General features: G+C 42.2%; 3 protein-coding genes across 3 annotated transcripts; all 3 read right to left on the bottom strand.

The window, feature by feature from the left end:
• Positions 1-511: 511 nt before the first annotated feature.
• isg20 (interferon stimulated exonuclease gene) lies at positions 512-5,207 on the bottom strand. Its single transcript, XM_084477939.1, has 4 exons — positions 5,140-5,207; positions 3,260-3,959; positions 2,737-2,937; positions 512-1,808 (listed from the first exon to the last, which is right to left on the bottom strand). The coding sequence occupies exons 2-4, from the start codon at positions 3,923-3,925 to the stop codon at positions 1,608-1,610; spliced, it is 1,068 nt and encodes a 355-aa protein (XP_084334065.1). The 5' UTR covers positions 3,926-3,959; positions 5,140-5,207; the 3' UTR covers positions 512-1,607.
• Positions 5,208-6,148: 941 nt separating this feature from the next.
• pdia3 (protein disulfide isomerase family A, member 3) lies at positions 6,149-12,542 on the bottom strand. The gene is made up of 13 exons (XM_084477396.1): positions 12,258-12,542; positions 11,327-11,405; positions 11,104-11,221; positions 10,748-10,855; positions 10,218-10,347; positions 9,930-10,046; positions 9,474-9,599; positions 8,835-9,017; positions 8,397-8,505; positions 8,002-8,130; positions 7,291-7,370; positions 7,121-7,178; positions 6,149-7,021 (listed from the first exon to the last, which is right to left on the bottom strand). The coding sequence occupies exons 1-13, from the start codon at positions 12,389-12,391 to the stop codon at positions 6,914-6,916; spliced, it is 1,479 nt and encodes a 492-aa protein (XP_084333522.1). The 5' UTR covers positions 12,392-12,542; the 3' UTR covers positions 6,149-6,913.
• Positions 12,543-16,878: 4,336 nt separating this feature from the next.
• LOC311357860 (creatine kinase U-type, mitochondrial-like) lies at positions 16,879-23,749 on the bottom strand (the record flags this gene model as incomplete). The annotated part of the gene is made up of 9 exons (XM_084477882.1): positions 16,879-16,989; positions 17,690-17,815; positions 18,609-18,743; positions 19,051-19,174; positions 20,600-20,685; positions 20,862-21,083; positions 21,314-21,409; positions 22,141-22,339; positions 23,601-23,749. The coding sequence occupies 9 exons, from the start codon at positions 23,747-23,749 to the stop codon at positions 16,879-16,881; spliced, it is 1,248 nt and encodes a 415-aa protein (XP_084334008.1).
• Between the last annotated feature and the right edge of the window lie 1,132 nt (positions 23,750-24,881).

The raw sequence follows: 24,881 nt of genomic DNA, 5'->3' as shown, positions 1-24,881 counted from the left end.
TAGAATAGGGAGTGAAATATGATCAACACAATTATATTCCAATGAACCCGCACTTAAATATATAATGACCTGCCATCAGGTGCTTTCACATATCAGGCCATGAGCCTCAAACCACACTACTTACTGGATTATCTGCTGAACCTTTCCCTGATTCTGACACTATTCATGAGAATATTGCAGGGCCAAGAGCAATGAAGGATTTTGTATTTTCAGTGATGTTACGCTGGTTTCATGCTTCTTTAGACCCATCGAATCAATTTAATTGACAGTTTTCAGGCCACAAAGTGCAGAGTGAAGCCAAAGACCATGACTGGAGAAGATCATAAAGCAATGCTTTACACTACAGCCAACCTCTTTTGAGGGACTGGGCTCGGTTGTAAAACCCACAGCTGAATAGGCAGTACTACAAACAAAAAAGGCTGGAGTATAATGTTGTAGCCTTATTCAAGAAATGTTAACTTGGTTTCATTGAATTTTTGTACATTTGAAATTGTGCTGTTAAATGCTTGAACCAAAAATAAGTTTGTTTAGGGTGTAGGATCTTGCCAAAACGTACAATAAAATATATATGTAAATGACAGACAATGTACTGAGGTGCTTTACGACTTTATTTTATTGTGTCCGTGTTGGATGGGAACATGATAAAACAACATGCGCCATGTGTTGAACACAACAGAATACCGTCTTCAAAGATAAAAACACCTGAAAACCATGTTTCGACCTCCAAGCAGAATATACAAGTTATATAAATTAAACCTTTCCATCTGTACAATTGGAGGAGCAAGAGGAGGTATTGGGAGGTTTTGCATTTTGCAAAAATCCAACTATAAGAGTCAACTTTAAGAACATTTCCCACACAAAAACATTTTGAGTTAGTCATTTGAAAATATCCACCAGAAAACAGCAAAAAATGTGTTGTTACTGAACACATGTTTCACAGATCTTACAACCGAGTTAAAAACTACACATTGTATTAAGATTATATTTTATAACATTTCTCCGTTCATGTCATGTCTTATGACAAGAGAAAGAACATTTTGTTTCACAGACCAGTATTTGGATTTGTAATACCCATCATACCCTTTGGGTATGTGCATGTTGCTAATCCACAGCTATACTTAAAGGACACCTATTATACCACCAGGTGTGAGCGTGATTAGCCATTACAAGCTGTTTCAAATTCGGCTATGTCCTGTGCCTTAGTGACATCTCAAGTGGGAGTGTCCACCTATGATCCATAGATGGATGATGGATGAATGATGGATAGATAAGCAGGATTTGCTAAAGTCCAGCCTACATCTAGGTGGACACCCACTTGGGATGTCACCAAGGCACAGAGAAGGGCAGATTTTCAAAGGGCTTGTAATAAATAATCACTCACACCTGGTGGTATAATAGGGTCCCTTTGAAATACTTGTCGGAATATGTGTGTGTTGCATCTGCTCTTAGATACTGCACTTAGATTAAACAACATGATATCGGGGAAATGTTGTCGTCTCCAAATGTATCAGATTTACTGTTAAATCTTTCTCTACTCCCCAGCTAGATGAGTAAAATCCATAACTTACAGCAGGATCCCACGAGACCTTAGTCACTAGAGCTATTCCTCATTGGCTGTCGTCCGTCAGGTGTTCTGGCCAGTACTGGTCTTGCATGTAGTGGTCAATGGAGACTGGTCCTGGCTGTGGCAACTCCTCTCTCTTACTCGTTTTGCTCCACAGCTCACTCTCCATCTCATTCTCCACCAGCTTGTAGATATGCAGAGCTGCCAGGGCATCTTCTACCGAGCAGTGGCCTTTCCTCCCACTCTGGTGAAGCAAAGACATAGCCATAGCCCTTTAAAGTCAAGCCAAGATCCGGCTGGGAATTTGTTGCGAGTGAACAGAACCTTCCGATAAACAGTGGCCTGAATAAACTGTGGGTCAAAGCAGAGGGCGGCTCTTTGCAGCATGTCAAGAACATGTAAACTCTCTTATTCTCTGGGCCGTCTTATTCTCTGGCCGTCTTATAGGAGCGTAACGGAACCGGGCAAAGAAACATGACATGAGCGCACACGCGAACAGTTGAGGGTGGCTGGGAACAAGGTACAACAGAGGGGGAAAAGGAGCATCCCTTGTGGGGTAGTTTTGAGTCATCACAGCCACACTTTTTCTAAACTGGGATACTCATTAAATACACAGCGACGACACAATGACAACTCAATGGCGAAAAGAGAGGCTGTGTTTGTCCTTGTTTTCCCTGCGGGCTTCACTAACCTTGTGCTAGCGTTAGAGTTGGATGTTGTCACCGTTGAGGCAACAACATGTTTGGCCCATTCAACTAGCATGAGAAATGTGCCCCCAGCAAATCAGTTGCATTTTTAAACGCAGAATCTGTTAAGTTCCGGCACGTCTGGTGGATCTCCTCTGCCTTACAGGTTATTTTTGAAGGTGGGAGGTTTGTTTTATATTAGTTTGGTTTCTTTTTAATTTTTTTGCTTTTAAAAAAAGGGGGCAGCTTTCCTTGTTACTATTGGTTTTCTTGTACTGCACTACTATTAAAGTGAGTATTGTATGCTAGTGAGACTACCCTGGGTTTTTAAAAACGTCAGCTTAAAGCATAATCTCAACCAAAAACCATGCCCGAAAACCACAAAACAAACCAGACCATGACTTATCTGAGACGCCCAGTATCCCATTAAAGTAAGGCCGAAATTCCATGAGCACATGATTTGTTTTGGTCTGTTAGCCAACTGACCTGGATGCTCCGGTCCAGAAGCTTGCTGGCCAGGATCTTCAGTGAGAGGCAGCGGTTGTGGGGGAAGCCCGCCAGCTTCCTGACGTGGCGACTGCTGCCCACATCACGGACCATGTGACATGGATGGCACATGTCCAAGGCCTTGAAGTCGTTGTAGATGGAGTGTCCCACGATCACCTTGCCCTCGAGCATGCATAGAATCTAGAGAGACGAGGCAAACACAAAATGTATACTTCTGTAAATTCATGTCATGTTAGCATATTACAATATTGGGCTTTATCATTATTGATTAATAATGATAAATCTACAATTCCTGCAGAATACTGCAGTGAATGTGGCAGACATGGTGCTAACATCCTCTCTTTCATGAGGCCCAAAGTCAAGACGAAGAACTTTCTGGGACGCATTGGACATAATCATTTTTCAAAGATTAAAAGACGGCAATCAATGCATGACGGCTCGGAATAGGAACATCAGAGAGCCAGACAGAGACCCAGACAGGCATACAGACGGACGCCCTCACCTCTTCTCGGGCCTCGGCAAAGGGCACGGCGTTCAGGAGGTGGTGCCTCTGGATGCCGCTCCAGCGTGTCCGGTAGTCGGTGACGGGCTGACAGGGGCTGATGTATTTGTCGTAGAGCACGTTGCCGCTGTAGTCCAGGATGCTGCAGCGGGCCAACTCACTGCACCTCCCTCTGGGCCCCGTGCCGACCATCTCGCAGTCCAGGGACACCAGCAGCGCCGGGCACGGGCAGAGCGACGGGGAGCTACGTCCGCTCACCGGGGGGCTGGCCTCGGACGAGAAGCCGCTGTCGGACTCCCATCGCTCACCGAGCGCCGGGGGCACCCCCGGGCGCTGGGCTACTTTGTGGTGAACAGATGAGGTGGAGGCCTGGGAACCACGGAACTCCTGCCCACTCTCTGACGCGTCAGTCCTTGTAGCGCCCGAGCTTAGGGCGCTCGGTAAACAGGCGGGGCTTTTTTTGACCATAGTGTTAATTTCGAGGCTTTCTGACTGAAATTCTGTTCTCTTCCTCTTCAAGCTGGCGGATTTGCTTTTCCACTGGCGTTTGCGATTTGGTTTGGCGGTCTCGGCCACTCCAAGCATCATGGTTTTCCGGCATAAATCTCTATAGTTATTGGGAGAAGATGTGTGAAGGGTTTCACTCCGATTTGACGATGCATCCATTGATCAGTCGGTGCAACTGGTAATGGAGTCATATCTGCAGACAACAACAAAGATAGACATTTTTATTTAAAAAAAAAAAGGTACAATGAAAAACAAACTTTGCTTTAGTCACAATAACAGTGTTTTCTTGCCTTTTATACAGGTACATAGCAGCTAAAAAATAAATAATAGTTAAGAGTTGGCAGAAAACAAGTTTAGCTTGTACACATAAGTCTTCAATCCCTTTGTACAAACAGTTTGAATAGCCAACCCTTATTTAGCACCTGATTTTACTCAAATGTCCGGGACATGCATGAGCTTTACCTACTCACATTTGGAGAGCAGCTCTGGTATAGCTTCGGTATAATCTTGGGTGCATTGAATAAATGTACACTTCAGGGTCAAAACATTTAAATTACCTACTATTTTTTAACATTACATGGACCGTGCATGTAATATTGCATTGCTCGAACCTCCGCGTGATAAGGGAACAATAGTATTGCTAAGGTAGGTTGATTTATATAATAATTACGATTGTGAAAAATGTGTTAACTAAACTTAAATTTCACAAAGGATTTCCACTAAATGTTCCAGGGAAAGACATGCAGTGCAAATGTCAATGTCTGGCAACACAAAATGTATCTCCATCGGAATCAACAAGATTTAACGTACAAACTCAAGTAACGGAGTTCTGTAGCGCTAGGACACTGTTCTTTTTACATTACAGGAGCATGAACCTAAATTGAGCTACGGCGTGATGTTAAGTGTAGAGGCCGAAAATAGAGTTAACGCTGACTCTGTGACAAAGACTGAAACCGCCGGTGGCAGCTGAGAGCGGCTGACAGCGACGTAGGGTCCGGACCCGTGGACCCACCGAGCGGGGGGCTCGGGCTGCTCACGAGGCCTTTACGAGCTACGAGCTAGGAGGCCGAGGAGGTAGCAACCCAAACCTTTACCCGTAGTGCTGTTCAACCAGACAAGTGATGACACTCTGCTATCACCGTTTAGACAATTAATGTAAGAAAAATAAGGTTTTAGAATTGTATCCGTGGCGATTGCTCCATGGTATGGTGTAAGCTAGCTCTTGACACATCGAACAGAAAAGCTACGTGAACGAAGCTTGTGAAAACTATTCAACGAGCATCATATAACATATTTGGTCATATCTATAAATACAAACGAAACGTCGCCTACATGTTTACTACCAGGTGTAATTTAGAAGTAAAGGGTCATACCGTTCTCGGAACACGTGTAAACAGCGAAGAGCAGGACCGTACAGTCTATTTGCTTCGCCTGCTTGAAGTGTAGGATGTGAAATATAGACTGCTTTTGCTGCCACCTTTCGTACCGGAGTAACATTGCACATATTGATTTTATTTACCGGTAAATATAAATCAATCATACTACTTAACAACAATTCAGCACATTTCTGAAACCAATATAACAGCACTAGAGTACAATCAACGCCTTTACCTCTCCAGGTGTTCTCCATGAATACATTTGAAAGATTTTGTTCTGGAGCAAATTGCCTTTTGAAGTTGTGTGGAAAAAAAGGCATTATGGTTAAAGGGAATGATATCAGGGCTTCAACCATCAATCATTTTTACTGAACTTAATGTTTAGGAATTTAGACAATTATAATCCCAGATAACAAAGAATGTAATCAAGTAGATCCACCCATGCAGATATGAATTTATATGACATGAATGACAATCTGATTCGATACTTCGCCAGTATGTAGATCCAGATAATCTGAATTTAGCCAAGAAATGTAATGGTACGTACTTTTTATGAACCCCGGAATTTGAGCAAACCCCAGTTTGCAAAAATTCAAACAAACAGACGATCTGGTAAAGTAACACCATCTCTACAGACGTGAGGTTATGAAAACACCAGATTCTCATGTTCTATGGCATAGCTAGGACATGGAAGATAGTAGTATGGAGAAGTGAACAGGTTGGAATGAAACTTCATTGAGGCATGGTGGAGCATATGCAGGCATTACATGGTGCAGGGATGTTAAGGCTTCGATACTTGTTGGAAGGGAAATCTCTTGAGGACTATAATGTGACCAGCCATAAACTCCAGTACAGTAGGTGGTGCTGTATGCACATTTTCAGGTGGTAGCACCTTTCCTTTTGATGACCGCGTGAAATCCTCTGCATGCACTCTTTAGGAGTCCCTTCAAAATGCATACAGCAGACACTGTGTACCCTTTGCCTCACCAACCATACCAAGTACACATTTATTTCCAATTTACCCTTCAAGGAGGTGGTTTTATTTGTATTGTGCCATTGAATCATTATTCACATTTTAGTTGTACCATTATAGTATTTCTGAAATATGCTTTAAGCTGCCAATTATATTGAAAGGTGCTATACAAATAAAGCCTGTTAAAGTCAGATTGATCTAATAATCTGGCCAAGACCTGATATGAGATACAGAAACCCATCTTAAAAAAGGAGGATTTAGTATAAACACCAAATTTCAACATTCTTTCGAGTTTTGTGGGCCTTTTATTTCCATGATCCTTCCAATGTACAAAAACAAAGACGAAGTACAAAATAAACATCAAATCACCATAACCAATACCCCTTGTCAAGAAGATGACAACAAAAAGCTAAAAAGAGATAGATGAGTGGAATGGCGTTTAACCAAAGTGCAGCAGTCAGAGGTGTAGTAGACAGACCAGGGGGGGAAAACCAAACATAAAATCTCTAATTTGTTGCCAACTGTCTGTTTAAAACTAATTGTGTTGTTTGACTTTGGAACAGGCAGGCCCTGGCCACACATTCTTCTCAACCTACCACAGTATTTCCAAGAGCATCCCAAGACCCCCAAAAAAAAGGGAAGTTTGGCGAGGCATTCTGACTTGGCTTTTAGAGCATTCTGTAGTTCACTACAAAACTGGAATATAATTAAGTTCTTCCTTAAGGACTTCCTTGGCTCCTCACAACGGACCACAGGGTTCTGGGGAGGGGGTGGTGGGGGTTCCATTCTGAAGGAGGTTTATAGCTCAGTGCTCTTCTTCTTCTTCTTGGGCTCCTCTGCTGCCACTAGGGGGTTGGTGGCCTCCTTCTTCAGGTAGGCCAGGAAATCGCTCACCTCTCGTCCTCCCTGGAGCCAGAGCACAGATTGAAACCATCAGTTAAAACACAGACAGACACACACACACACACACACACACAAAATGTTTACAAAAAAACATTTACAAACCTCATATTTCCTTGGGTTCTGTTTCTCTCCGGCTGGCACAAAGAATAATGTGGGGAATCTGTTGACATGTAAAGGATATAAAAAATAATGAGTCCAAGAGGGAGAGAGGGATGAATAATTAAATATCCATCAATACATTAAATCCTGGCTGAGGCTGGAGCTACACTCACCCTCTGACGTCATACTGAGAGGGAACGTCATTGGCTGTGGCGTCCATCTTGGCGATGACCACATTGGGATCATTGGCCAGCTGTCATTGCGGAAGAGGGAAACCATTGGTCATGCACACATACAAATTCTTAAACATGTAAAAACAAAACAGTTATGGCGTTTTTATAACAGTTGGTTGCAAGGGTACATGGATAATATGTTAAAGAGCTCTACCTAGGCCTAGCAATAATAACAGGTTGTTAATTAGGTAAGACTCAGTTTTCTTTCCTGGAGAACCGTCAACCAGATTAGAGATTTGTTAATTCTTCACCTTCTCTTGAACAGTATTTTGTTTTATGCCGATACGTTCAAAGCCATGGGTCTTAATTGGTACTCCAGTGGATCTGTTAACAAATTAACTCCCACCAGTGCCGCACTCTTTCAACACCACTCATAACCATGGCACCCATCACTACACCATCCATTGGGACTCATTATATTAGAAATTTACACAGAATAATATTCCGAGGTGTGTGGTCCTTTATGCTACGCAACGGGGCGCACCGTGGCTCGGCTGGGATGAGACTCGCTATACAATGAAGCGCCTTCATTGTACAGCATGTCGGAAGAAGACACACGCCGAAACATTGACATTTTCGATTTGATATGCCAATATCAGTATTGAGTCAAAACACGCACGCAACACATACACGCACGCAACCACGCCTCACCTTTTCTCCCAGTTCCTTGTACTTGGGCTCCAGGCTCTTGCAGTGGCCGCACCATGGAGCGTAGAACTCAATCAGAACATCCTTGGTCTCGTCATTGACAATGGCGTCAAAGTTCTCGGCTACAAGAACCTAGAGGGCGTCAGGGAAAAGGTGGTGGTGGTCAATGGAGACTGATAAGAAAAAAATAGAGCTCTTAAAAAGCAGTCTGAAGTTCTTAGTATGGACTACTCTATGGACTAGAAAGTTGATGGGAAGGAAAAATATGCTCTATTTGATAATTCCCCCGACTAAATATAAGAACAGTTTGGAAGCTGCACGTTGGGAAGAAGAGCAAGAAAATTGCAATGTAACAAAACTTTTTTTTCCTTCATAATAGAAGATGACAATTTGCTCACCTTCACTGGGCCATCGTTGTTCTCTGGGATTGGCTCTGACTTGAGGTAGCGCTTCAGATTGCCATCAAAGTAGTCTTGCAGGAAGCGCTCGAGGGCCTTTCCGTCACGGCTGAGAGAAAGCAAATGGCATCATTCAAATAATCTGCTCTGGAAATCTGCTTCATGGAAAAACCTTTAAGAACCGGTTGTGTCAAAGTCAGAACAAAAACACAATCAGTCTAAAGTTAATCTAAGAAACCATTTCCATATTAGTCAGCCTACATTGTCAATAGGAGTAAATTATCCTTTCCGTGGCATTTGTCCATGAAATGAAATAATGAAATAAAATATTGTACAAACGTCAGAAGTCCCAATTATGGATTCACGTTGACAAACTAGATTAAGCAGTTCAGCACAAGTGGTAATATGTCTGATTCATCTCCAGACAGTGGAACCTACGTGAACTCCTCGCTCATGACGTATTTGTCTCCCTTGCCGGTGCGGATGCTGATGACGGGCAAGTCCCCGGTGCTGGCGTCCTGACCCATCTCAGCGATGTCCTGGCTGAAGACGTTCTTGCTGGCCACCGCAAAGTTCAGCGACTTTCCCTGATCCAGGAAGCTCTTGGCCACCTTCATAACCCTGAAGTACACAAAGGTTGGGCACACCGATTAGAAGCTTCAGACCCAAACTGGGACATGGCTCTATGGTCAGGTTGGATTAAGTCTTCTGCTAAGGTTTTAGCATGTATGTACATACACTATAGTATAGACAATTTTGGTAATTGAACAAGCATCCAGCAAATTAACATGGATAAGAAAGAAAATGGACTTGCTACATGTCATTTTCTATAAATCCATTTAACAAATATCTTAATTGGATTGGATGAAAAAGAAAAAGTGATGGTAATATTCACCAATTAACTTTAATTGTACATGTCAAGTTTTTTTTCTTATAACCAAGCACACTTAGTCCACTACAGCACAAGTGTGAACTGATCATTTAAAGACTAAAATAGCACATTGCTATTCTAACACACATAAGGAATAATATAAGTGTGTAAAAAGCAGACAACTTTAAGCTAGACTTGGTGCCAACCTGTTCCTCCAGTAGTTGGAACCCTTGGGGTTCTTCTCGTAGTCCACATCGTAGTAGGCCACCAACAGATCCTTCCCCTTCAGCTGATCCTTGTTGTCTTCTGTCATGTATGGGCACATTCCAAAGCTGCAGAAGAAGGAAACCATAACAGGCAGTTGGTTTCACTAAAATCTGTCCATCAACTGAGTAGTTTTACATAATGTTCTTTAAAGATATTGATTTACACACAAAATCAGGGCAATGTTTAACTGAGGCCAACATTGTAATTTGAATATTTCCGCAGCCTCTGTGCTGGATAACTCTTTCTGCCTGAAAGCCAGGGGATGATTAGGATTCTAGGAGTCACATATTGTTGAGTAGAGCCGGAATCAATGGATATAATATAAAATAAAACAGGCCCGCTCAGCATTTGGTAAAAAAAAGAAATGCATACATAGATAAGACGCCCACACTCACATGTTGTCCTGGATGAACTTCTTGATCTTGCTGCTGGTGAACGTATCCTCGCTGTACACCACGGTACTCTCCTCAAACTTGTTTTTGAGCACCGGGGGCCGGAAGAGGATCACTCCACTGTGAAGCAAACAGAGTCACGCCTCAAATGTTATTCTGCAGTCCTCTGCCAAACACTGAATGCTCCCCTCCAACAGGCCCAAGTCATGCAACGGTCTCTGAAATTCTCTTACTTGGTTTAAAAAAAACGACACTAAATCAATAATGAACTGCAAGAGAAGTGCAACATACTCTGCCTGGACGCCTTGTTGCTGCAAGACTTCCTCAGAGTTGGTGTGGGCGAAGCGGTACGACTCCCTCAGTGCACTGGCTGCCTTGAGGAACTCTGTCTGGGCTGCACTTCCACCGTCAGCGAAAAACCCTGGAAAGAAGAGGAGATATTAAATAAGGGTTGCCAACCATCTCCACCTGTCTACCTCATCTCTTGAGTATAGCAGTATCCATGTTTGGAAAGTAGGTGATCATGCATTTTTGCACACATTGGAAACATTGATGGACTAACGGATTGGGAATAGTGCCCCAGAAATGCAATTTTAACAATTTACGAAAGTTTTAGTTCATGAGAATAAAATGCCAGAAATGTGTCAAAGTTTGGTTTAACTTCTACAGTTACTGTTGAGCCACACCCTTACCATACCATTTCAGCATTGCAAGTGTGGTGCATAAATAAGAAAACTGACATTTCAAATGTTTACAAATGTACACAAATGAATGGAGTGTTGCAGTGGAAGATGGGGAAAAAGCCACCTCCAGCTACTCACCTACAACAATGGCGTCTTTGCCTGACACCAGCTTGTCAAAGTCTGCCTGAGTCTGGATTTCCACAGAAGCCGGACCCGCCTGTTTCTTCAGGTGGCTAACGATGCCGTCTAGAAGGAGCCAATCAGAGGGAGAAGAACAAGAATTAGTGAGGCCCCTGGATAACAACCCACAACATGGGTTATAAGAACAAGTTAAATGGTACACATCAGGGCTCTCAGGTAAAGCATGACGTTAAATAGGGCTACATTAATCATTATTATTCGGATACGGTAACTACTGGTTCTTAGACAGAGGATTTGTCAACTATTTTTAAAAATACATCCTACTACTTTTGAGTAATCAGACAGAAAGTCACCTGCGGTTCTGGGACCATCATAGCCACCAGCGTCCTCCCCATCCCTGAAGATCTTCAGAGTCGGGTACCCACTGACTCCATACTTGGTACAGACAGTGTTGCTGGATGTGCAGTCAACCTTGAATATAGTTTAAAATAATGACAATCACATGACAACATTGGCACAGTTTGTCCATCAATGCAATAGAAAGTGAGTTTCAAAGTCCATTAAGTGATGCAATACCTTGGCCAATGCGACAATGCCCTTAAGGCGAGTGGCTGCTACTTCAAACTCAGGTGCTAGTCGTTTACAATGGCCACACCTAAGTGAAAGAGAAAGCATAGGATTATTTGTTGTACACGATCAATGCCTCAGAGGAAATCTTTAGCATGTGTTGAATACGATACCAAGATAATTGATTTAGGTGTCAGTAATCATGTTAGTTGTCATCGATCAGAAAAGCACGCCCACATCTGATAAAATCAAGTTAGTGAGCCGAAACTAAAATGAAAATATTGAGGTGGAAGGGTAAGCATAATACGTTAGTTAATAAAATGTGTTAATATAGTAAGGCGTTCGAGCGTGTTCATGTTTGCCATAAGCAACTATAGAACAGTGTAGCAGGGGCCAATCAGAGGTAGCCACCAAAACTTCCCAGGCCAATCAGGACGTTACAACAGTGTAGGGCCGAACCACACTAACTTCCTTAGCATTGTCACGTCGTGGGCATTTCGAAAGTAACCTTTTACAGCTGACCTGGTGGATTAAAAATGGTCTCGCACAATATCCGAACTACGTGCAATTGGGCTGAATGATTATGTCATTCCTTTGCCTTGCACGTATAATGTAATATAAAACCGAGTAGCTGGTTTTGCCATGGCGTTAGCCTCTAAGTGGCTAAGATAGTGGTAGGAGTGTCGGTTCAAACGAAAGATAGACCTCCCAAAAAGAAAATATTTCGTTTCAGCAAAACCGAATCGACAACGAAACTTAATCCATGAATGGCAATAAGCTTAATTTAGCCATTTCCGACTTTTCAATTCAGAATGATAAGCAACGTAAGAGCCTGTTTGAAGCACCCAACAGCTAATTTTACATTAATTGCACGAAACGCTTTTTACATAGTAGTCTACTCAAAATATTATATACAAAGCATTATATACACATGACTTACCAAGGGGCGAAAAACTCTACAAGAATCATATCATGGTTTCCGATCCTGCTTTCGAAATCGTCATCTGTGAATTCTAGCACGTCGCTGGCCTGGGTACACCCGGCGAAAAAAGCCAAAACCAATAATCTCAACATTTCAGTGATGGAGAACGTCTTAACGGTGGAAAACGCCGTGCAAATGAGATACGGGTCGCCTCTATCGATGAGATAAAGGCAGAAGGGGGCTCCGTAAAGACCAAACGTAGGCTTCGATAGGAAAGAGAAAGCGTTGGTGAGGCTACGATAAGCGGGGCCTCTAAACTAACCAGAGTGTGGCGTCCTACCATTGGGTTTTGAACCTCGTCATTCTATCTCCGTCAGCCAATAAGAGGAAGGCACACATTATTGCCTTGTTTCAGTACCAATCCCAGTTCTTCAAAGTAAACATTTTTTGTGACGAAGTGGTAGTAATGCCGAGATAAATTTACTTATTTATCAATTTTAATCAATACTATGTCTATTATTATTTGTCATCAGCTTCGAAGTTACCTCATTCACTTGGTATGTTGATAGAAGTTGGTAAGGAAAGGGTGAACACCTTGATCTCAGAGTTCAAACATGACTCAACCGGTTGGGATTATTTATGACAATTAAAGAAACGTTGCATATATTTCTGTGATAATACAAACGTAAATATGCAGACCCATGAAATGAGACGAGGAGGAAAACACCAGTAGTGGACAAAATGTATTAAAATATACGTAGCCTATTTTATTATTCTTGTGACAATAATAATTAAATCCATCCATTCATCCAAGATCAATGGCTTCTAATTTTGTGATTCTATTCATTCATGTTATTTCATTGATTTAGTTACGTTTTATTTCATAACGTGAGCTATTATTATAAAAAGTCAATCGAGTCAAGAAGTGTAGAGAAGTGAGGACACAGCACAGACAGACAATGCTTTCAGGTCCTCGGTCACGCTAACTGGCTGGTGTTCTGAGTGTCCTTGGTTGCTATCTGGGCAGGAACATGTAATTCAGTCTCCCATGGTAACAGTAAATCTATGCTCCATTATGTACGCAGAATTCTAACTAAACACAGATCTCCGGTTACTTCGAATGGAATGGAAAATTGCACGTCATTTGAAATTAATGTAACATATATTGGAATAGATTACTTAGGAAGGAGAATGGAGTGACTCAACGAATGTGTGTCGAAGTGGCACTCTCACCTAATTGTTGGTATAAAGCCTTATTTAGCTGTGGGCAGTGTTGTAGGCCTACCTGTGTATTTTTTTTACACGGGACGGAGGTAGACCTTCAACAGGTAATATTTTTTTAAATGGTTGCAACTCCAAATGACACATATTTCTAATGGGGCTGAAAAAAGAAGAAACAAGTGATCCTGGTTTTCATCTTCACACTAGTGGGTGTAACCAATTTAACGGGTGTCCGGTTGTGTGTCGTTTACAAAGTAGGAGGGTTCTTATTTGCCGACCTAATACAAAAGAATTGAGATGTCATATGATGCTCTAAAAGATAACAATCGTTTGTTAAGGAGGCCTACAGCTACACGACCACTCTATGCATTATATGATGTACGCATATGTTATTCATGCAAGTGAAAATGTTCACATGTTAATATACAATATTGATTTCAATTCAATAATACTTAGTACATTGTACTTATAACACCGAACCTATGGCTGCTTAACCTTTATTTGTATTTATTAATTTTAGTTTACAATTAAACATAAATATGTCAGAGTTTGCAAAGGGCCTTATTTACAACAATTTACCAAAAATGCATACCGTAAATGAACTTTGGACCTATGGGTGCATGTAAAAAAATCGATTAGGCCTACACTGTGTAATAAGCAAACAGTTGCTAAGCGTGAGGTTGACATCTGTTTGATCTGTTCTTAAGAATGAAATTCACGGTTAAGTATTTCTCCAGAATTCAAAGTAAATGTAGTAATTGATCAGAATGTCCTTCCTGCCTTCTATTATGTGTGATTAAATGAATTAATTAATCATTGTTGCAGTAAGATGATTCAACCACTAGAGGGCGCGCTCTCTCGGCGATACATGCACCAGTTGTCTTTGAAAATAGGATGTCAAACAGAGCTGTCGTCAGTGATCGAGATTGTAGTCAGGACCAGGAATACAACAGTGAATGTTGCAAATATAGCCCAAATTGTATATCGTATTTGTAATGAATCTGCAGTTTGTTAGATAAAATGTAAAATAAAAATAAAAAAACGAATGCATTGCATGGCACTTCGAAAAGAGTAGGTCATTAACACAACAGCAGCACAAATTATCTTAAGAAAAGCCCTTTATCTGTGTTTCCTCAAATGAAGCACAAGACTGTGATTTTGCATGTTCAACTGTACAGGTCCCTTGGCCAAGACCTTGGGTTGGCATGCTGATCCTTTAATCTCTTATGAGCTGCCCTCCAGACTGGCTCCTGTTTACAGTAAAGATACAGCTAATGAGGTCCAAAAAACATACCGAAATGATTAATAGTCAGATTCAATGTGGCCTGGAAAACTATGGCTAGGATGTGACTGTTTCTTAGTGTGCCATAACAATGCTGTCATGGCTTTATTTTATTTTTTTTACTGTTTTAACAGATCCCATTTGTTTCATGATCTATATATGTCAGGCAAAACCTTTTGTTATTAGCCTGTACATGTTTGAGATGGTGGGTCTTATGTGTGTGTGTGTGTGTGTGTGTGTGTGTGTGTGTGTGTGTGTGTGTGTGTGTGTGTGTGTGTGTGTGTGTGTGTGTGTGTGTGTGTGTGTGTGTGTGTGTGCCCCAGATTGGAGAGTTATTCTTGGTACCCCTTCAGTCTTGGGCTGGAGTCCCTGTTTCCTCCGTGAGCTGGTTGTCATGGTAACCCAGTCTTCCATTTTTCATGCCAGAGGACTGAGGTTCACATTATTATATGCATTGGACGCACTTATGGTATCAGACAAAAAAATCACTGTGTATTCATCTGTGAAAGAACAATATGGAGGTCCCCTTCATATCTCAGCTGTTTCATCTCAACACTGAAGGCCCTGTTGTGCATGTCCTACAGTATAGACAACAACACAGTCATTGTAACGGGAGACATTGCTGTCTCAGAGCATGCACGTGCCACCAGATTGGGTTTCATTTAAAGCAAACTGCTGTTTCTTTGTACAGCAATGCAGTAACACATGTCCGTATTTCAGTGAATTTGGTTTTGGTCAAACATTTTAGAATAATCCTGCTACAATAGTACCTTGTTGAGAAATGTCATTATAGTACAGTATTGCTATAGTTCTTTTTTAATATTGTCACAAGACACAGCCTATGCTTACTTATCACAAATAGGCTGCTGGGCATTAATCCATGGTTACAGCAGTCCACTCCAACCTTTCAAAATTTGGCCTTAGTAAATCCAGGAAAAGTCCACTCAGAAACAAATAGCGGTATCAAATTAAAGAATCATTAAAGGAAACAAAAGGAGAGCAAGGACAAGTATACTGTTAAATAGATGGTTTCTTTAATAAAACAGGCTACATGAAGACATTCAATGGTTGAGTTGAAATTATATTGCTTCCTTAGCATATAGTTAGTCCAACCCAGTAAGCTTGTCTTAATTGGTTTTATAATGACTACTTCTTAAGACCCCGTTGTTGGTGTTGTTATTGTTGTTATTGTTGTTGTTAGAGCATTGCTAAACACCTCCCGGTTGACCCTGAGTCTTAGTGGTCGCTCTATTCAGATCGACCTGGGATGGTAATAAGAAACACACACACACACACACACTCCACACAATGGAGATCAGAGAACAAATGATTTAAAGGTGCTATAGGTAAGATTCAAGAGCTATAATTTGAGTGTAATTTGTAAGAAATGCCATCGCCATCTGTCAGCTGTTACTGAGTGAAATGCATTGTGAGAATATCTGTTCTGGTTGGCTCCATGCCTGCCCCTCTTCCCTGCAAGATGGAATCCATCTTGCCTGTGAACTGCAAGTGTGCCTGCAACGCTTACCAATTGCTGAGAAACGTAGGGGGGGAGGGGACGTCTTTTGGGTTCTGTTATGTCTTGATCCCTTCTGCTGTAATAGCCTGCCCTCTCTCTTAAAGAATGGTCAAATCATACCTACAGCAGCTTTAACTATACAATCACAATGTTATAGATGTTTTCAGATTCAAGTTAAGTATGTCCAGTTAATACAGGGCATTGAATAACACACAAAGTATAGATCATGCTTGAGGAGAGATTATAGGCAGCGGGGGGGGATGCAGAGACAGATTCAGCCACACAAAGCTTTGTAAATGACCAACCATCTTAATTGAGGCATCCTGAATGTAGGAATGGTTGCCAAGACAAAAGTAGTCTGGTGCGCTCTGTTGGAAGCATGGCTGTATATTAATATTACACTATATATAATGATAGACTGTATATATATTTAGATATAATATCATCTAGATTATATTACAGAGGAGTGTACAATGCAGATATCGGCCAGGAATATAGGTAGGAATATAGGTAGCCACCATGACTGTGCTGCAGGCATGGTAGAATACCTATGGGCGCAACCCGGGAGTGTCTGTGCATGTATGTGCCCTGCCCAGGGGGGTTATGGGGTGGGGTGTCTAGTTCCCTTTGGGTGATGCGGGCACTTTGATGTCTTGACCTTTCTCTAGTTTCTTCTCACAGTCGATTAAGTAGTTGACCCCATCAACTACTGTCTGCACCAGCTGGACCTGAGGGGGCACACACAGTTACACAAGGTGAGGTTTGATGAGGCTTTGCCATGTCGACGGCTTCAAGTTCTCTGACCAAGAGCGTAAATGGCAGCAAGGGGACAACCTTGCCCTGTCCCTCACTGCATGCTTGATAAGAATGGAAAACAAGTCGAGGCTTGGTTCTCAGCGTCAGTAATCAATTTTGATCTGGCCAAGTGGTTTCTTATCCCTCATTTGTGGGACTCTTCAGCGCTCTCTGTCTGTCTCTGACTGAGAGAGAGCAGAGCAGAGGACTACTGGGACGACTAAAGATATCTTAAACTGTGAACCTGAAGTGATGAGGTTCAAGACAGGGGTCGGCAACTAGTGGCTCGCAAGACACAGCTGGCCGGCCAGGATTATTATTTGGCCCCCAGATAGGAAAAGGTCACTTCAACTCAGTGTAATAATAGTCTCACAAATCAGACTTTACATTAATATCTTAATTCTGATGGCAGACAAGCTCAAATCTGGGGGGGGTTTCATATTCTTTGTATCATATTTGTTATTTCATGTTGCTGGAGGAGGGGATCTGTAACCAATCTGTCACAACACAATTATTTTTTATTGCCAAACCAGTTGTTTTTTCAGCCTGCACATGCTAAAACATAGTAGAACTGCAGAACTACACAGACATGCCTGTTTGTGCTTGTGTGTGTGTGTGTGTGTGTGTGTGTACCTCAGATTGTCCCAGTCTGTCCAGGTTGGAGATGTCAAAGGTGCTCCCCACTGCAGCGGTGTCCACTCCTCCTGTCCCACGCTTCTGCAGACGCAGGTTGTCCAGGATTTTGCTAAAGCGAGGATCCTGGGACAAACAAATACAGGCAGTTTGAAATCAACTGTAACACTCAAACCAATACCCTTTAAAAACAATTATTGAAAATCCTTGATAAGAATTAGAGGGAGTAACATCAATGCCTCAAAATATCATACACTAACTTTTGATCATTTTATATTTTTTTCAGATTCTTGCCTAATGTTTAAAGTTGTTGAAGATCTTGCCCCATCTTCCTTAAAAACAAGGCTGTTCTGGCACAGAGAAAGAACTTGAAAGAGTAGATCGGTGACTCTGGCTCATTTTAGAAGGAGTCTCTGCCTTCTCCATCAATGCAATACAAAAATAGAACTCAATCCCTACAGAAATCAGAGACAGTTTTATATCACCATTTGGTGTCTTTTATATCAGACACCAAAGGTCTGTCTGAAGAAAGCCTGTAGTCAAGAATGTCTTGTAGGCATTTCCTGTGTGTTGATTGGCATGTATTTATTTAAAGTGAGAGTGAGGTTGGTAAAAAATAAAGTAAAAATGTCATTTGATCATATTGTATATTCATCTTATATGATTGCATCCCTTCCCAAGGACCACAGATGTAAACTAGTGTGAAGCTAGTTGGTGCAATTGTCAATTGTTGACAAATAAGCAAGATGCAACATGATGCAAATTGAGCCACTCTGCATGTCCCTGCATGTGTGTGTGTGTGTGTGTGTGTGTGTGTGTGTGTGTGTGTGTGTGTGTGTGTGTGTGTGTGTGTGTGGTTGTGTGTGTGTGTGTGTGTGTGTGTGTGTGTGTGTGGGGGGGGGGGGGGGGAGGGGGGTACCTTGCTGAGTCGTGGTAGGTTGACGTGGACCCCGGCGCGGAGCCCGGTGCCAAGGTTAGAGGGGCAGGTGAGGATGTAGCCCAGCTTCTCGTTCCACATGAACTCCCAGCCCTTCTCCTGGATCATCCTCTCCACCTGGCAGGAAAGCACAGAGGAACAAGAGAGAAAGAAAGAACCAAATTCATGTTAACATAAATGGCACTGTGTGTGTCTGTGGATTATTGATTCATTCTATTTTGCAAACTATATACCTGTCATCTGTGTAGAATAGAGGTTATAGAGAATAGAGGTTATAGAGAATATAGGAGATTTTTTAGTGATTTATTGCGAGTCAAAGTTAAATAAAAAACATTGTGCTCAAGCCAACTAAGCTTTCCTTGGATCAGATATGTATACATTATCTTGAACTGTGCGTGTGCGTGTGTGTGTGTGTGAGACCCACCTCCTTGAGGCCCCTGCAGAACCTCTCAAACACCCTCTTCATGTTGCCTCCCTTCTCCATGGAGATGACCCTGGTGTGATCCTCCTCATTGATCCACACCAGGAACGTCTTCTCATTGTTGTGCCTACAGAGGACAGAGCACAGCATGCAACTGGCTCAGAACTTGGTTTTATTCTATTGCAAGAGATCCCAAATATTTATATATATATATATATATATATATATATATATATATATATATATATATATATATATATATATATATATATACTGTAGGTAATCAAATATTACAACTAGTTACTAGACAATTATACAGTCACAATCAGCCAAAACTGTTACGTAATTTGATGTTATCAAGCAACATTTCATCACAAATACCAAATCAATTTGTTATTGCCCTTGCTGTGTGCCCAGTATTATTGCAGAAGGAGATTATTGATGAAGGATTTCTTATTCAAAGGATTTTGTTTACCCTTCACTAAAAGATTTTCAGATCAATATCCACTCAAAAAATACTATCTAGGTATACATTACATAATACATAACATTAGAGAATATCAACTAAACAGTTTATTCTTGACACCAAGAGCCTCAGGCTGGTTGTCAATAGGTCAACATGACAGATCAAATGGAGCTGGTCGGTTCCTGCAACCACTGATCATCATGACTGATTACGATTATATATGAAAAGTTTACCTTTAAAAGCAGACCTGTTTCAAAGTGTTTGTACACTTACTATGGTTCAGTGTACCCTCTCCGACATGCTGAGCCCTCCAGAGGCTTTATTTGGCTATGAAGATAAATCATAGTCGTTTTTAAGGTGCTGAAGGAAGGTCATGGGATTTTCTTTCTCCATTCCGGAGATTTGAGATTAGTATGCCAAAGCAGGGGTGGGAAAACCTTTAGTCAATGAACTTGTTTGTCAGTGATTTAATCTCTTGCCAATGCCTTTTCCATATTTTTCAAAATTGATAATACAGGCATTTGTCAATTAAATTTTTACAGAGACACAAGGCTGATATACACACACTTCAGGGTAAGAAAGGAGTGAGAAAGGAAACGGGTTTGTGTTCAAAGGAAGAAAGCAGCTACTTGATATTGAAATTTAAAAATAAAGCGGGGCGGCTGGATGAGAACAGCCTGGAAAACTAGATGGGCACAGAGGGGAGGGAGAGAGACAGAGACAGGGAGAAACATAGTTCCAGAGGGCGAGATATGGATGAAAGACAATTCAATGTACCTGTAAAGTGATATGAACAAAGTGAGAGAGAGACAGAGCGGGGGGAGACAGAGAGAGGGAGCGAGAGACAAAGGGAGACGGAGGGAGAGAGAGAGAGAAGTTGAATTATTCAAAAGGAGAGTCTGACATTCCCTAAGTGAAGCAAGGTTGGTGGTGATTGATCCTGGCCCCCGGGTAGCGTTGGGGTATATGTGTCCGGGTGGCCAACGCTGACAAGGCAGCCTCTGTCTCCTGCCAGCTGCCCTCTCTTTCTATTCATCTATCGTTTCGATCACTTGGGACTATTCTGAAAGTTGAAAGTGCTCTTACCAGATCCCACGGGCATCTGGCCAATCGCGAGCCATTCCCGCGCACGTCAGCAGGGGGGACACGGGCTTGTCAAACAGGAAGTGATCCTGGGACACAGACGGACACACATGGAAATAAAAACAACGCTTCATTTTTGTATTATGTATTATTATATGTTGAACGGCATATGGTTTGGCATATGGATATGTATATATATATATAATATATAGATGAGGACATGTGTATAGATGAGGACATGACTGAGCGGTTCATCTGAACTCACGTCAATGAGCTGCTGCTGCTCCTGGTCCGTCATCTGTGTGAGGCTGTAGTACTTCCCGGCCAGATCCCCGCTGAGGCCGGCCAGGGCGTCCACCGTCACCCTCTCCACCTCCCGGCGCTCGGCCCGGGTGCAGGCGGGGGGCAGGCTCAGCCCACGGATGCTGCGGCCCGTCCGCACACGGGACGACAGCACGTAGCGCTCGTCAAACCGGCCTGAATGGAGCTGTGGGGGGGAAAATGTGTTTTCTTCCTTATTTGTTTTATGATAATAATGGTGAGTTTTGTGTGGGGATCAATGGTATCATTATTTCCTTTGGTGCTCATGTTGGGTTAACCTCCCCATAAATATCACTGTCTTACAATTTGATGTGAAAGATTGTGTATCCCTGTTGCAACGTAGGAGTTGTGGTAGTGTCGGTGTGACCAATGGTGTGTGTTCGGGCTCCACCGTACCTTGCTGGAGTCCAGGTCGGTCGGGTGGGTCATCGTACGAGAGTCGTAGCCATTGTGCCTCTCTTTGATGATGGGATCCAACAGGTCTGCAAATACCTGAAACCACAAGTTCATGATATTGTATGATTCGTTCAAATAAATGCTTTATTTCATCACATGATCTTTGGGTAATAATAACGTCACAACAGCAAAACTGGGAGTGTCCACGCAGGTGTTTGATGGGTAAATCAGCCTAACAGCCTATCCAGTGGACTGTAGAAACTTGCAAGCTGATCTATAAATCATACATCCTGGTGGACACCCGCATTTGTGATGTCACTATAGGGTGTGTGTTGGCTATATGAATTATGACTTGTTAGAAAGTGTTAACGGTAACGGTCCTACACTATAAAATTCTTTCAGTACAGCTAAAATTGTGTAATTGTGTGAACCTTTTGACACATACCTAAAAAGACCCTCATAAGAAATTGAAAACAATAGCGACCTACCAACTATGAATAACTGCAGTGCTCATTAAATCCCCATACATCTGAAGCCTGAAGAATTCAGCAAATGAGCTTCCAAGGCAATGAGGGGTCTAAAAACAGCCCTCTCTCTGGTGTATATGTCCTGGTTCTAAAACTTGACAGTGAGGCTGAAACGAGACGAACCGGAGAGGGAATTTGTTCTTTTAACAATGAGGCAGCAAGATCTAGTCAACGACCAACAGTCAGAATACATGTGATAACTCCACCCCAGCTCTGGTGAAACACGAGCTTGCTGAAACTAATCAATCAATAAACACTACGGAAGTGGCCAGATGAGTTTGTTAATAATGGCGCCCTGACCTCATAGGTCTCCTCGTCTCCGGCCACCATGCCCACGGTCTTGATGAAGGGGTGTCCCGGGTTGTCCACCCCGGTCTGGATGGCCTGGTCCAGGGTGTAGCCGTTGGGAGTGGACTTATCACACAGCTTGGCATAGATGGCAGGCGTCAGGTGACTGGCCATGCAGTTGTTGTGCTGGCGGAGGTCCGGGTACTCGGCACTAGATTAGACACGCCGAGTCAGATAACACGTTACTCAGGTGGTGCTGCATGGTGACGGCTGCACTGTGGGATAAGAACCACGTACTGGTGTGGTTAGGAGGGGGGGGGGGGGTAAGGGAAAAACACTGCACACTGTGCCGCACTTTGAGGACAACTGCACACACTATATAAAGTATGACTCATAGCTGTCAGATCATCAGTTGGACAGCCTCCCATTCATCCACAGTGCTGCTATGAAAGGTTGTATTTAGAGATAGCAGACCACGTCACTCCAGTGCTGCTCTGGCTCACTGTTTGCAGAAAGTTTTAAAAGATTAAAATCAAAATTTAAATAATGGTTTGTGAGGCGCTAAAGCTGTTAAGGTGGTGGAAGGTGTAGTCCAATAGATCATTATCCCCTGCACTGATCATTATTCCATAGGCCTACTATAACCTTTGTCGGTCAACCCTAATCTAGCTAAATGTAGCAGCCAGGTGAGTACAAAAATGTGTTTATTTTGTAAAACAAGGGAAATTACTAATTTTCAAATACTATGGATGTAAGTGGATGATGCTCTATAAATCACATAGACTGATCACTATATCATGTAGCTCGTGCTGCTAGCCTAGAGTTCAATGTCATTGAAATGTCGTCCAGGAGGATGAACACTATGTAGTGCAATATAAACGATGCCTGCTCTTACATAAAGAGCTTGCTTTTCCCTGGCAGGTATATGCTATCGATGTTTGGGTTATTTATTATGCAACATGATGAGACTGCTGGGTGTGTTTTATTGATCATGGCTCATCCTCCAGTTATCTCCATAATTAAACAACTATCGGACAATCGCCTTTTACGCGACCAACGGCACGTAGGCATGCGCATCCATAGGCCAATAGAGAAGATCAAAGTAAAAACAAGATCTTCCTGAGTGCATTGGATTGATTTCCCAAGAGGTCTGCGGAAAATAGGAAAAAATAATTCTTACATGACTGACATAGGCTACCCCATATCTGCACCTACATCAGCTACAATAATTACGACAACCCTAATCCGTTCCATGACTGGTGTCATAGATTTGCTTAATGCAGTATATGACAATGGTGAGGCTGTCAAATTAAGGACAATGCGTTATTCCACTTTTTGTGGATTAGAATTATTTTGTTAATAACATGGTCTACGTTAGCCTATTAGAGCAGTTTTTTTTGAAGATGGGCTATTAATGAGCTGCAAATTAATAAAAACAGGAGAGTTAGGTGTGATGGTGAGCGACGGGGTACCTGGCTGGGTACGATCTTCGTACGTGCGCACTGGCGGAGACATGTTCACGGCGGAGCAAAACGGCCCCGGTTACAGATCCAGCTCCGACCAAGGACAGGATGCCAACATTGCGTTTGGACGACAGGATTCGGTAGAAGTTGCTTGCCATGTTGCCCTTCGTTTGCAATTCCCAAGAATACAGGTCAATGCTAGCCTATTTGGTGTGTGTGTGTGTGTGTAGCCTATATGATGCTCTGTGGTGTGTGTGATGCTCTATGGTGTGTGTGACTCGTCTTATGGAATGAATCAGAGAAAGGCTGGAGGAGGCGCGCGTGATGTGAATGCCGAAGGACGCGGTCAATAAAGCAACACACACCTGCTTAGTAATGCGATACGCCTACAAGAGCTGGGTTGGTCCGCATAATTTTTTTAATGAAAATACCAATATGACGTTTATTTGATGTTGGTTAATATCAAACGCAATATTCGTTATAATTTGGCGCTCTGTATTGTTCACGATGGATTTGATTTAACTTTTTTTATGGCGATTTCTTTTGCGTCAATTACCAAGCAAATAGGCTATCTATATTGAAGCACCGCAGCGCACCATAGACCGTGTGGCGGGATTCATTCTACAGGGCGGCAATTAACCAAATAGTAGGCCTAGGCCTAAACGGCTTATGCCACCTTTCTAAAATATTATCAATTATCCTCTCGTAGCCATGATGAGTGATGAATAATAACGTTGATTAAAATTGCATTTATTATATAGCAACCAATTCTAGCATGTCCACAACAGTAAAAAATGGAAACAATTGCTCCATCTACCGTCACTTCGTACAAGACTGAGGGTTTTTGTTTGCACTACGGCCTGTCCGTCAGACAGGGGCAGGTTCGAAACTAATGGCTTAAAATAACTTGTTGCAGATGAGGCTGAGAATTGTGAGTGATAGGAGTTTCAAATCAATTTAAAAAATGTGGTTAACATTTAATTGAATTAGAAGTCAGTTATTTAACATTCTATAATTTTGTCATTTATCTGAACACTTAGATCCTTTGCAGTGTACAACCATTGTACAATTTGCCTAAATTTACATTTACTGAAGAAAAATTTGCAAAGAGGGCCAAACCAGTCGAATGAAGGATTATCCTTTGGTAGGCCTAAATTGGTGTTCTATCCCTCAAATATGCAAAGTGACATAGAAGCTGTTCTGGCTGCCCCAGTTTACCAAGTCAAGGGATAAGCAATCTCAAGTAGGGTAGGCCTACGTCAATATAACTTTTCAATTTTATCAAGTAGC

Source organism: Micromesistius poutassou, assembly GCF_964030765.1.
Source record: "Micromesistius poutassou genome assembly, chromosome: 13".
Classification (NCBI taxonomy): domain Eukaryota; kingdom Metazoa; phylum Chordata; class Actinopteri; order Gadiformes; family Gadidae; genus Micromesistius; species Micromesistius poutassou.
Note: the sequence above shows the minus strand (reverse complement) of the source record. Positions and strands in the feature narration are given on the sequence as shown.

Excerpts from the sequence above, each read along its gene's own strand:
- isg20 (XM_084477939.1), bottom strand. The coding sequence starts at position 3,925 with ATGGATGCATCGTCAAATCGGAGTGAAACCCTTCACACATCTTCTCCC. Across the intron at positions 2,938-3,259 it reads TTGCCGAGGCCCGAGAAGAG|ATTCTATGCATGCTCGAGGG; the intron begins GTGAGGGCGTCC and ends TCGTCTCTCTAG. Across the intron at positions 1,809-2,736 it reads TTCTGGACCGGAGCATCCAG|AGTGGGAGGAAAGGCCACTG; the intron begins GTCAGTTGGCTA and ends TTGCTTCACCAG.
- pdia3 (XM_084477396.1), bottom strand. The coding sequence starts at position 12,391 with ATGTTGAGATTATTGGTTTTGGCTTTTTTCGCCGGGTGTACCCAGGCC. Across the intron at positions 7,179-7,290 it reads TCTCAGTATGACGTCAGAGG|ATTCCCCACATTATTCTTTG; the intron begins GTGAGTGTAGCT and ends ACATGTCAACAG. Across the intron at positions 7,022-7,120 it reads AGAACCCAAGGAAATATGAG|GGAGGACGAGAGGTGAGCGA; the intron begins GTTTGTAAATGT and ends CTCTGGCTCCAG.